This window comes from Bombus vosnesenskii, unplaced genomic scaffold, assembly GCF_011952255.1.
Source record: "Bombus vosnesenskii isolate JDL3184/JDL3185 unplaced genomic scaffold, Bvos_JDL3184-5_v1.1 scf7180000013266, whole genome shotgun sequence".
NCBI lineage: Eukaryota > Metazoa > Arthropoda > Insecta > Hymenoptera > Apidae > Bombus > Bombus vosnesenskii.
This window is the reverse complement of record NW_022882926.1, coordinates 5,157,443-5,170,464: the sequence shown is the minus strand read 5'-3', so window position 1 is coordinate 5,170,464 and position 13,022 is coordinate 5,157,443. Positions and strand designations below refer to the sequence as shown.

The window sequence follows — 13,022 nt, the reverse complement described above, 5'->3', positions numbered from 1 at the left end:
TGATACCGATATGCAAATTCCGAGACCAGGGAATAAATTGTTCGATTATTTGATCGGCGTACGCGCCCCTTCCGACTCATTGTCGTTTAATTGGATCTCACGATTCTCGGTTCTACGCCTGGAAATCACCTCGCTACTATTAACGGACGCGTGAGCGACGTGGCTGTAATTTTTTATACACGTTCTCGAGGTCGATTGAAACTTTAATCTTTTAAAAACCGCCGTGCTGTTTTCGCAAATATTTTTTAGTTCTCCTTGAGTTTTGTTCATTACGGTGGAACTGGAAACAGCCTTCTTAGAATAAAGAATCAAGTTTCGGAAAGGAAAGGAGGAACAGGTAACGATAATTCAACTGCGTATAGTAAGTCAAACTTCCGAATGATAACTTTGAACATCTGTTGCAATACTTAGCGAAGCAATAAAGAGTTTAATGAGTTTCGCTGTTCAAGCTAAACTTCCCAACGGCCACCGAGTTAAGAAGCTTTAACTTGGAAAGCTCGGACTTATTTGACTACAATGATTGGATCGACAACGAAAAGATGCGCGAAATAATAATAATAGTAAAAGAAAAAAGAAGAAAAACAAAGGAAAGGAGTAGAGGAAGAAAAAAAGTAATATAACGAACAAACGGAAGAATAAATTTGTTTTTGTCTGATCGAACGTGTAAGCGAATAAACAAATAAAAAGACAGCGACCGAGCGTAACGTTGTTAGCCTTTTCAAAAAGTCGAACAATGTACCCGATACGACACGGCTGGGTTCGCACCCTTAACTATTCAACCCTCTGGCAATTGCTCGTTTGCACGACGATAAACGGAATGACTTCTCTCGTGGAAATTCCTTCCGACCGGCTCCCGTTGTTCCCGGCATCCACATTTTTCCACTGTCGACGAGCTAGCCGAATTATCGGTTTGGCACCGGTTCCGAGGAACAGGCGGTAGCATGACGTTGACCCATATTCCACGGACATGCACGAAGATTCCTTTATAGGAACTAATACACCAGCGAATGTACGCTACCATGGAAAATCCCATCCATCGTGCAGAATTTGAGGAAAAGATGTTTCTGATAAGGTGACAAAGTGACAAACGATTCTGAATTTTCCTCGAACTTTTCCGCACAGCTTAGAACTATAAAAAGATTAGACACGAACATAGACGAACCCGGTTTATCGAAGAAAAATGCGAAGATACGCGTGTCCATAGGGCGTTAAAATGACAGTAAGATTAGAACACGAAGTTCACCAGGTTCTGTTTGATTCGACCATTCGCGGAGAGCCCGTCAACGAGAGTCGTAAATTCCCGTCACGATTAGATAATCGACGTCACGAAATGATCGATCCCCTTATTTCTGTTAGGATAATAGGGAGTGGTTCGATTGAGTTTACACTGAATTAACAGGTATAAATCAATGTTTATTCCAACGACTTTAAGGTATAATTGAGTTTCGATTGATAGCCAAAGTTACAGAATGTAGTACGCGACGTAAGCTTAGATGATGACGGTTCAAAAAATGTTTAAAGACTCCTTTCTGTGAAGATGATGCTTGGGAGGAAAGCTTGCGATGGGTGGGTCTAATGACACGAAAAGAGTCGATTTGTTAAGGACAAGTTTTCGTTGGGAGAGTGAGGGAAAGACTTCGCTGTTAATTGGCTAATTTTTTAGGTTGGTGGATGAGGAAGGGTGCTAACCGCCCCTGAGAGAGAGTTGCTAGTGGGAAGCATCATACGCGAGAAAAATAACTTTCCCGTAGTAAACAATAAACTTTTAGAAAACGATTTAGCAAAGAGATGTTTGTTGGGTCTGAAGGACCTTAGTTAGAAAATTCCTTAGATTTATGATAGGTCCTTAAGACTATCGAGGATACGCAGTAAGGATGTGCGGACATCTGGTTGCCATCTTGCTCGCGATGTGTGGCCTGGTCTAGGTAGAGTGTCGCCGGACGTAAACAGGATCAGTACGTTAACCACACTGTTTTAATGATCCAACAATGTTGATAATTAATGGATACGATTTTGGTACTTTGTCATGTAACGTTGCGCTGAACAAATCTGATCTATGTAATTGTGATATATCCGATGTCGCACATATGCGGTAACGCATATAATTGGCCTTGGCAACAATGGTGCAAATTATTTCCGAGTTGCCCATCGACCTTGCAACGATATTGGAGAACGTGCACCGAACTCTGCCAGCTTTGTAACAAAGTTGAAAATTAATTTCAGTCTTCTGAAAGCGCTGAAGCAGCGCTGCACATTAATATCGAGTGTATTTCCAGTTTCTAACGATGTCGCACAATCGCTTTATGCATTGTCTGACCTTGCAACATTGTTGAAAATGCTTTCGCAGCTAATTCCACTGATACAACATTCCGGCGCGTGTACTTGCGACTGACCTAGGAATAATAAGGCTCGCTCGGTCCGTCGGTGTAATTTGCCAAGTAACCCAGTTCTTCGAAGTAGGGTGTGAGTTATTGGTTTCACTTCCGTGAGAAATATCACTGCGTTTGGAATCAGCACAGCCAGCGTTCCCCGACTTAAGCTTCCAACTGTTTGAAAGTACAGTAGACTTAACCGTTGATGGAAAAAGTCGAAAGGAATTCCGTGCAGACCCGATAATAAGAGAGGTTTTAGTCGCGTCCCACCGCGTGTATGAAGTTGGCGAATAATTCGAAAGCACGACTGCTGGCGCGATATTAAGCAAAATTGCCGGGAATAATATAGGAATTTACATTTAATTTCGAGAAATGGAAGTGGAGGATGAGGAGTGGCCGAGGTGAAGAAGGGATCGCGAGGAAAGGAGAGAACAGTACGCGAGGTACGTGCAACGAATTTCTTTCGACCGAACCTGAATTCACAGACAATTTTCTCGTTGCACGATCGCCGATAAATTAATTTCCCCGAGAACATGACAATTAACCGGGCTAGCACAGCCTCTTCAAGTGAATTCTTTTGTCCCACGTTCGAACTCCTGCAAAATAGTAGCCCCGTTTATAGGGGAATAGGATTACGTATTCGCTATGAAAAGAGAAAAGCTTGGCGACCCGAGGACTTAGAAATTACGTAATCGAGGTATTTAACATATCGTTGTTTTAATAATTATTCATTAGAGAACGAGGAATATCTCGACGAAGATCTTTTAGCGTTTAATTCGTTACCGTGAAAATTCGCCAACAGTACGTGAAGTTGCTTGGCGAATTCAAAGAATAACTCCTCCTTTCCTATTAAAATAACGAGGTTTCTCTTTTCATAGCTTTCGAGTAGATGTAAAGCGAGTGACTCTCAAAGAGCGCGAAGAATGAATACCAAGGATATAAAGAGCTCGCGTTGCAATTAATAGAAACGTAACTGCTAAAGATGCGAGAGCGTTGTCAAACACGCTATATAACTACTCGTTTATCAATTCTTATGGCAAGTTTTATCTCAAGCATAATTGCCGATAAAAACTGAAAGAAACGCCTTCTCGATACTCGTTTTGAGAGTTACAAGCAAAGAATTCCGACGAGTGTTTTTCACGCCAAATTTATCAAAGCTGTTTGTAACGATAATTAAACGATGTCTCCTTGTTTTTCCTCTTTTCTATTCAGGTTCGAAAGAACGTACACGCAACGTTACACGATTCACGCGTTTTTGATAAACGATTAAGGAACGAATGAAAACACATTTATAGGTGGAAGATGTTAATAAGTTCTGACGGACGCGTTCATTAGTATGCATCGGTTCGTTGAACTCATCACCCTCCATTTCGGCACGCTTCGAAATCGATGAAAACGAGATTTAAAGCAACGCTTACGTTCTAAACAATGCGCGCTGAATATGCATGCGCGATTCACAATTTTCACCGGATAGTATAACGCGCTGCAATTTTCTAGGGTTCTCGCCACCATTCCCCCCTCTATCTGTTGGTATAACGTTTGATCGATGATGTTTCCAACTGTATTATGAAGCGCATTCGCACGATTTCGTTTTAAAGGTTTGTTTCATCCGAACGCAATCCACGCGATAAATGTTGAGCGAAACACTGGTTGTCCACGGGTCGAACGATAAAACGGATCTTTCGAAAAAAGAAGGGGAGAAAAATACAAAAACGAGTAAAACTGGAAGCTCCTTTATTCCCGGCAGCAATTCGATCGGTCGTTTGTAATCGAGCCGATCCAAAGTGTTGGAAATTGCGCTTCCGACACGGGGCTCTCGCACGACCGATTCGTACGCATAAAACACTAATGATATAATCGTGTTTGCAACGCTTGCGCTTGTTAGCACGATGGATAGTTGAAAACAAGCAAGCCATATCACGTAAAACCGTGCAACTGGGAAGAAAAGAAATAGATTGCAAAAGAGAGAAAATGGGACGAAATAAAAGGACGATTTCGAAACTTGTTTCCAGAACACGGAATTCCGTTCGATTTTTCGATGACTTCTGACGAGGGAAAACGAAGTGGAGAGTACGGTGGTTAGAAAAACGAGAAAGATCGACGGGAGCCAACGAAAACGAGGGTGCATAGAACAGAGGAGGGTGGAAAACGTGCGAAACTGGAATAGAAATAAACCACCGGTCATATCCCATTTGATATTCAACCTCCGGCGTATCTGTCGTACTGAGCTTCCGTGTCTCCTATTCTTCTCGTTACAATGGAACTGCTGAACGTTACTCGTTGATTTAAATTTTCCGGTACATGGGCGTGCACAGCCGCGGCTGGATATCGCTCACCACCCTCTACTACATCCTTTCGCCCACCAACCCCCCGAACCATCGCCACTTTTCGTTCGACACAATGCCTCCCCGTCATTTTTGCCAGTCGAAGGAAAAACGGCGAAAAAAAGTAAAAGAAAATAGGAAGAGTGACCACGAGAAGAAAGTGCTTCCTGAAACCGACACCCTTCCGTTTCGCTGAACTAACGATGGAATCAAATTTCGATATTTTTCACGCCTCTACCACTTTTACACTGGTTCGCCGTTCTCTGTTTTGCCACCTTTTATCTTTCTCTACCTTTGCACTTTTGCCACAACAATCTCTAATTGGCCTTTGATTGGACTTCAGTGGACCTTATATCTTTCGGCGGTGAGAAGATGGATCCTTCTTTTTTCTCGAATACGTACGTGAAGACTCGTTTCGACTAAAAATTTATATACTTGCGAGCAATGGAGATTTTTCTAACAACGAGCAACGTTGATTCGATTTCCTTGGTAACGAATTTATTAAGAGATTCGATAAAGTGCGAAACTATGTGGCATGCAAAAATCTTCGAAAGTTAAGTAATATCTTACGCTTCGTAATTTTCCCGTAGCTGCAGTGTAGCTTTCAAAACGAAATTCAACTATTCACTTGTTATTTTCATTCCATTCGATCGAATAAATTTTTCCTTCATGACTATGCAAACTTTCATTTCGGCGCTATATTTTCCCAGCGAAGTTTCTTATTTTACAAATGTCCCGTGGAACGGAACGCTGCATGTTTTTAACGTCACTCTACCTCTACATCAAATCGACCACCGTTTTTCATTTCCATTCTTTCGACAGAAGCCTGACTTGCGGTAATAAAAAAGAAGAATTATTTCTAGACAAACTAACGTATATCGTTTTACTCATTCGAGCAAGATAAACGCTACAGCTTCTCGATCGAGGAACTGCGTTTTATAATACGTCAGACGAGTAATCTTTTTAAAACGGCGATAATTAAAATCACATAAATAATTAAAAGCGTACGAGAAATTTGAGAAATTGATAGGACAAATTGAAGTGAGCGTTAAACGTATAAAATTCTGCTGTTGGGCAAAATGCTGGTGGATGTAATTCAAGAAACGGAACCTCGTTACATCGTCCACGTTTCACAGAACGTGTACCGCTCCTCGTCACTTTACCAGGACAAAGGAACAACAGGGAAACGCAGGGAGAAAAAGGGTGGAAGAATATTCGTGACACGGCGAAGCTTCTCTGCTACAACAGCTACGTGGGAAATTAACGGCGGGCGAGCTTAAAAATTCGGATTTAGCTGTGGCGCGTTGTTTCCTCGGAAAAAATTACGATCCAAGAATGAAAATCCATCGCCTCAAGCGGTCAAATGTCCTCTAACTGTTTTCTTTCACGGTTAAAATATGTTTTTTTTTGTAATTCACCATTAATTTGTACTCTTTGGACAAGCTCAAATGTTATTGAAAAATCCCATCAAAGTGTCTTTAAAAAACGTAGTTTAGAAAAGAACAGGTATAAACAATGTACGATTAATTTACAATTAATTTTTAAATAAATCTGAAACCACATGCGTGGTGTTATTTAGGAAACGAAGAAAATCGGAAAATATTTAGAGATTACCGTAAATACTTGTCCAAGAACCTCGCAAAAATCAAGGGTAAGTATTTTTACTCTACTTGTCCCAGAAGTCCACAAGAAACATATCAGAAGCGAATTAGAGAATCTCCAGAGAGGATAGTCCTCGTAAATCCCACAAAGAGACTCTCTTCTTAAGGAAAGAAGCGGTTCGAATTCTCGAAAAAAGTTCACAGACGTTCCATTCGTGTCATATCCCGTTGGCTATAGCTCGACTCTTAATTACAGGAAGTTAACTCGCTTCGACAATTGGCTGCGCACTGAAATCTCGATTAATCTCCGCGAGCCACGTCTGCTGGTTCGCTCGTAGGAATACGTGCCTCCGGCCGGCAGCGTCGTCCGACTCTCTCTCTCTCTCTCTCTCCTTCTAGCTCTTTGTCAGAGACGTCGAAGAATCGTGCTGACGTAACTGGAATATATTATCATAACGCGAGGAAGCGAGTATTATATTGGCGGCGCAGGGACGAGGATGGTGGCCGCCACTGTCACGGAAACGGAGGCAGAGTCAAGAATTTAGTTTGGTGAAACGGAAGACACGGCCATAATGAGTTTCCTATTAGATTTGGTCGCTATTGTTGCCTGGCAACCCGCTCTGACTTTCGATCCTCTCTACCTGGCCGCGCCAGCAAATACCGTGCTCTTTGATTTTATTTTCTTCCCTTTTTTCATTTTCCTTAGTCTTTCTTTCTAAAAGGTTCCTCTACGGCAGATACATCGAATCGTTGCGAATTCAATGATCGAGGAATGTGAATTTGAGTTTACGTTCCTTTTTGATTTCTCAAACAAGCGATCGAATCTTTTGTCAACTTCGAATTAGTCCAAGAAGAAATTTCAATCTGGAAATTAAATTATCTCGTACACGTAGTTTTTCGAATATGTTTAAGTTTCCTACGTACTTCACGCGGCGATTTTGTTTGCCTGATTATTTAACAAGGTTTAACAAATTTTAACGCGACTCGCTCACGCACTGAAACAAATTGAAACAATAGACAAAGTCCGAAAAAGGAGTAACTAGTTTCATTGGCTCATTCGACTGAGATGCACAGTCCGCATGCTAATGGCCACCGGCCGTCTCATCGACGAGACGGGTCTTGTAATCCACGTTCGTGCGACCTTACCGTTGCCAACTTTTGCACGCACGTAATTAAGGGAGCGTTCGAAGCGGTAACGATTGGCTCGCCTCTGTAATAGGTATGCCGGCCAGAGTTGCTGAATCTCCAGAAATTGGGTGACAAAGTTTAACTCGCTGACGTTCGTCAAGGGATCGAGATTAATTCGACCGACCCTTCCATGGTGGAGACGTTGACTATCGGAATTTTCTTCGCCTACGCTCGTTCTCGCTATGACGAGGGTGGTTTCTGGTCAATATCTGGTAAAATTTCAGAATTGGTGTGTGTGTGTGTGTGTGATTACTTAATTTTGGTTGATTAATAGCGGAGGAATTAATTCTGTTTTCTAACATTAGATCTCCCGGTAAGTTCGCAAGACGAACGTCGACAAATTATATACTTATGACAAAGAGGGAAGAGTAATAATGATAGCAAATGGTAAATTAAAATTTTTCTTTCCAATAATAGAGGAGCGTAATTACTCACCTAAAATACCGAGTCTGTAATTTATGGTGACGACGACGACACCCCCGTAGCTCGCCAGCACGCTGCCATCGTAGGGGTTGCCACTGCTCCATTCATAGCTCTCGCCGTGCACGAACACGATCACCGGGTATCTCCTTCCTCCTCCGTCCCTCGCGCCAGCTGTAATCAATAAAATTATTCTCTGATCGATCGGCACTGCTGACACTTGATAGTTCACGTCGCGCATCCTTAAAGATCCATTTTTCAAAGGTGCCGTTCTATAAACTTTTGACGCCACCGTAAAGGATTATCGGCAAGTTTGTCTACAGAATCTAACCGAACGTCTCTCTACCGTCGAATAGGTCGTCTATCTCGATAACAGGTTATCGAAAGTTCACGTACAGGTGGTTAATTACGAGCATATCAACGATATGAAGTAGAAAATTCCACGAGTACCGGAGATTGCAACTCATCGGAGGGTAAATGAAAATGTTCCCGGAGCAAAATCGAACGCCTTGTTACCGGTATCTTTGCACGCGGACAAAAACGACAGCATTATCCCGGTCGTTTTCGTGTAATGACCGACCCGTAGAAAATATTAAGGTACCACCGGCGTGCACGGTGAACTCTCGTTAAAGCGAACGATGGTAATGTAAGTAGCTAAATTCCGTGTAACATTATTGACTGTGTTGCTACGTTGAAATGGAAACGACCTCATAATCATCGACGTCTGCTCGTTTCTTCGCTAACGAGTACAAAATGAACCGAACGATAACAAACTTTCGGGCAGATAAGTTTCTGCGCGTGCGAGAGAAGGCATTAATTCGCAATATGCAACGTTCACATAGTTAAGGATAGAATTCTTAGTATACAAGTGGCTAGAAACATTGTCTGTGTGACGACGCACGACGTATCGCATTCGAGGTAATTAAATCGAGGGTTCACGAACGCGAGCTGAGTACGTCAATCGGATTTAGTATGCTAATACAGGACTGGAACACACGTGAGCATGATCGCTGTGGCGAACAACAACCTCGGTCATAATTCAACAAATCACGCATTACCACACACGTCCCTGTGTGAGCTATAGTGTTCAAACGGCGCGGTTCGATTTCCCTTCGTGCCGTTTTTCATCGAGAAATTGGCTGCCGCGAAGGGAAATGGAATCCAATAGGAGCTGGAATCTACAAAATGAATCCGACACGAAGAAGAATTTGGAAAGTGGATGATGTCTCTTCTGTCGAAGACTTCGCGCCAATGAAATTACGAGAGATAGAGCTTATTAAATACTTAATTCGACTCTTTTCCTTAGGGTTTCCCCTTTTTATTAATCGAATTGTGACCTCGTAAAGAGGGAAAACCGTAACACTGGCAATTCGATTAGTCCTCTTGTAACTTTTAATGAAAAAGAGAAAATCTCCCACTAAACGGCGCCAGCACGCGATATTCTCTTCTGCCTTTCCCTCCTTTCTCCTCTTCACTCGGTCAAACAAAGTTTCAGTGGGAGGAAAGTCGATTCGCATAAATTCCTTTCTTCCTGTCACTCTCGTGAAACGTTTTGTCTTTCACTAACAATGGGTAAACGATTACGATAGAATAGCCGAGAATTGGTTCAAACAGGTTCGATAATGCTTCTGCTCATTAAACAAAGACTCTTTAATGAAGAGGTGGAACAATGTCAAGCGATGAATCATGCGAAAATACGATCAAATCGTAATAAAATCCTATTGTCGGATACGATGAAACGATCGCTAAATGCGTAACAGTAAGAAATCGCACACAATGGCAAAAAGTCAAAAGGGGTGGCAGAGACGACGATAGGAAAACATGGAAGGTTAATTTCATCTAAATGAAAATTCTCAATGAAATACAATCCCTCGTAATAACTCCGACTTTTATATTTGTAATTGCCCGTTTCTCAATACTTGGTTTCTTCTAAAGTTCCACTAAGCTTCTATCCTTTCCATTTCTCTCTTTCTCTTTCCTCTTCTTTACAATGGTTCTCTTCTGATTGTTTCGCCCGTTACTCGAGCTCTTTTCTTTGATCTCCTTTCTCCTATCTTATCTTCTTAAAATCGTCTGTCGTTTTCCTTTATTCCTCCGTGTTCCGTCGCGTAACACCGTCTCGGACCTGTGCTTCTGAAATATTTCGCACAGCGAACCGCGTTGCTTATCCGGCGATACGTTCTCGGCCCAATTTTATCTGGCGCTTTATTAAGCCGTTTTTTGTACCCGTTACTTCACGTTGTGCAACTTTACGGTGCAGATATTTTCCCTTCTCCAAAACAAGTTTTCTTGGCGTAGCGATTTAACCCGAGTCAAACGACAAATAGAAATTTATTTTCAGTTTATATCCTCTGCCACTTTTCTCAATGTTACATATATAGGAAACTGTCGCGAGTCGATTTTAGATCCTCGATCAACGCCAGTCGCCTGTTTTCTTCACGAAGGATGAAAACTGACGTCGAGAAATATTGTCCAGAGCGCGTAAGGACCAACGTTACAAGGATGGATTTAATCGGTGTGCAAATTTGCTCGATCGAAATTTTTCATCCGGTAGTTTGACCGATCCTCGGATGACGCATTCCGTGTTCCACCGCGTGTCAGGCGGCGTTAAGGCGCGCGCGGGACATTCGATTTTATCGGGCGGGCGCGATACATTATTTCAGCCGGTGAATAAATTTACCAGAGCACTGTCAATATTTGATACGATGTGCAAACAGTTTCGTGTGCCGGCAACGCCTCTAACGTACTTTACATATTCATAAAGCCGCGTGTTCGACTGTTTCAACGGGAGTTGCTGAACGGGAATGTTATCAATCGTAACTACGACGACCCTCCTCCTTAATCGCTTTATTTTTCAGACGCTTCTTCGACGAATATCTTTGTCTTGATAGCTTTCTTTAATTATAAAGATAAATAACCACTCTTATTCGATAAATGAAAATTAAAAAGCTTGTGTTAGCTAATAGAAAATGAAAAGTAGTTTGTCGTGGCATCGATGGGTGTTCAAATACAAAGGATTTGTCCTATTGGAACGACGATTTCTCAAAGTAGAGGAGGATTTCCTATCCGTTGCGCTTCATAGTCTCGCGAGCTTCCGCAGAGATCGTGTTCCTTGATACAAATGGCAACGTATCTCTAAAAAGTATTTCATGGGGCTTGGACGTAAGAAAGCAGAAAATGGAAGAGATACGATCGAGCTGCAGGTTTCCAAGGCGAACTCAATTTCTAAATGCAATGTCGTCGCTTTAGGATCGCGTGGTCTTTCTTTCTTGGAAAACGCGTTGAGAAACAGATTACGTTTGTTCGATAAGTCATCGTGATAATGTTTCACCGTGTTTACATCGTGAAAATCTTTTTCCGAATTAATTCAATGTAAATGCAAGCGTGAAATTTTTCTAGTAATAGATTTTCCCTTTAGCTTATCCTTCGCGATGCATGATCTCACCAAAAGCAGCGATAACTTTAGAATTCTTAGCATTATTTTGTCTCCTATTTACGGAAAGTTGGGCCGAATAGAGGAGGAGACAAGAGGAGCAGGAAACTTTTTATTACTTCCGAATTGAATTCTATACATCTCCCAATTGGCGTTTCGTAGAAATGGCTTCGTCGCCACGGTAATCGCTCAGCAATCTACATCCGCCGTACTTCACGTGTATTCCCTTTTCAAACAATGAAACCAGCTCCCTTTGCCGTGCTATAGGAAATTTCGAAATAGCTTCGAGATTCTCATTCCTTCAGATTTCCTGTTATTTCTTCATATTTTGTTCTCGTCTGTAGACTATAGAGTAAAGAGGTTCTCCAGCTTTAGAAACTCGTCAGCAGAGCTTACGTAACAGGTTCTGCCATAAACACGAGATATTCTAAGCACAGCCGATGTCAAGAGAATTACCCGTGTTCAAGAATCGGTTGCCAGTCTAGGCAACTTGTGGAAGTTGATGTAGCCTGGAGCCCTTTGGCTGGAGTAACATCGTTGCAATCTAAGTTCTACCATACCTAAAGCTAAATTAGTCGTGAAATATTCTCGCGTATAACTTGTTGGTATACACCCTCGATTTTTTCCCAACATGATAGTTGACTGGGAACTCGACCTAAAAACCCAGTTCATGCGATCGATTGCCTGACTAAATCGAAGTTGCCGATCGGAGTTACACCGCGATTCTAATATTTAGGTAATTGCGGATCGACAGAGATGTTAGTGCTATCTAAGTCTAGAGACACGGTTGCCGATAACGTCGGTCGCATCAACGTTGAAACCCTCTGTTAGGTTAACGATCTTTGCTACGAATTCTGCTGTTCCTCTGATTCTAAATAGCGCTAGCAATTCTGCGCGGAATACTCCGGTTCGGCGCTGAGCACCAAACTATTCGGCCACTGCGTCATACCGTCGGAACAATCGGATTTTGTATGCAGCCGGCAGAACCGCGTTTTCATCGACGCGCCCTTTCCGCCGAACGGTCCGCGGCCCTGACAATGCACTCCTGGGAATATTACGAGATATAAACTAGACTAACACGATGTAATTCTGCTTAGCATGCTAACTGCGTGTTCGACTGTAAGTCCAAGCGTAGGGTGGCCACCTTTATCCCGGGAACAATCTGAAACTGTTCTCTACTACGTACTATATCGCCGTTTTCAGCTGTTTTCTCATGTTCCCCTCCAATCCTTTGTCAACACTGTATCTTCGTTATATTCACGGAGAAGGAATTGCGATAGGGTAAGTGGATTTTGGTAGAATGTTTGTGAATTGTTAGCGGCGAAGCTCGAAAGGGAATGGCGCTGATTCTCCGACTTCCGCGTTGTTCCATTACTTTGACCTTTTTCTTATCCCTGATCCTCGTCTGCTCAACTTTTTTCCTATTCAGCGTTTTCGAAGGGTGCCACCCTTCGCGTCGCGCATTTCTCGTAGATATGAAAAATAATGGACCGTTGTTTATCTATATCGCGAAACTTCTTCCTCTTACGGTATTTTTTTTTCTTTACGATATTACGATCGTGCGATATTTACGAGAGTATTTTTGATAATTACGATAGAAAATTTCATTAAAGAAGCAATTTATTTTTATCTGTGTTTTACGTTACACATCGAATACAATGATTTATTATCATATTTCTTTTAC

The 13,022-nt window shown here is 42.1% G+C and overlaps 1 protein-coding gene across 1 annotated transcript in view; it reads right to left on the bottom strand.

The window, feature by feature from the left end:
• LOC117230343 (neuroligin-4, X-linked-like) overlaps positions 1–13,022 on the bottom strand; it is a 222,531-nt gene that overhangs the window by 30,095 nt on the left and 179,414 nt on the right. The window contains exon 2 of the mRNA XM_033487691.1: positions 7,921–8,079. Coding sequence (XP_033343582.1) covers positions 7,921–8,079 — 159 coding nt within the window. The remainder of the gene's footprint in view (positions 1–7,920; positions 8,080–13,022) is intronic.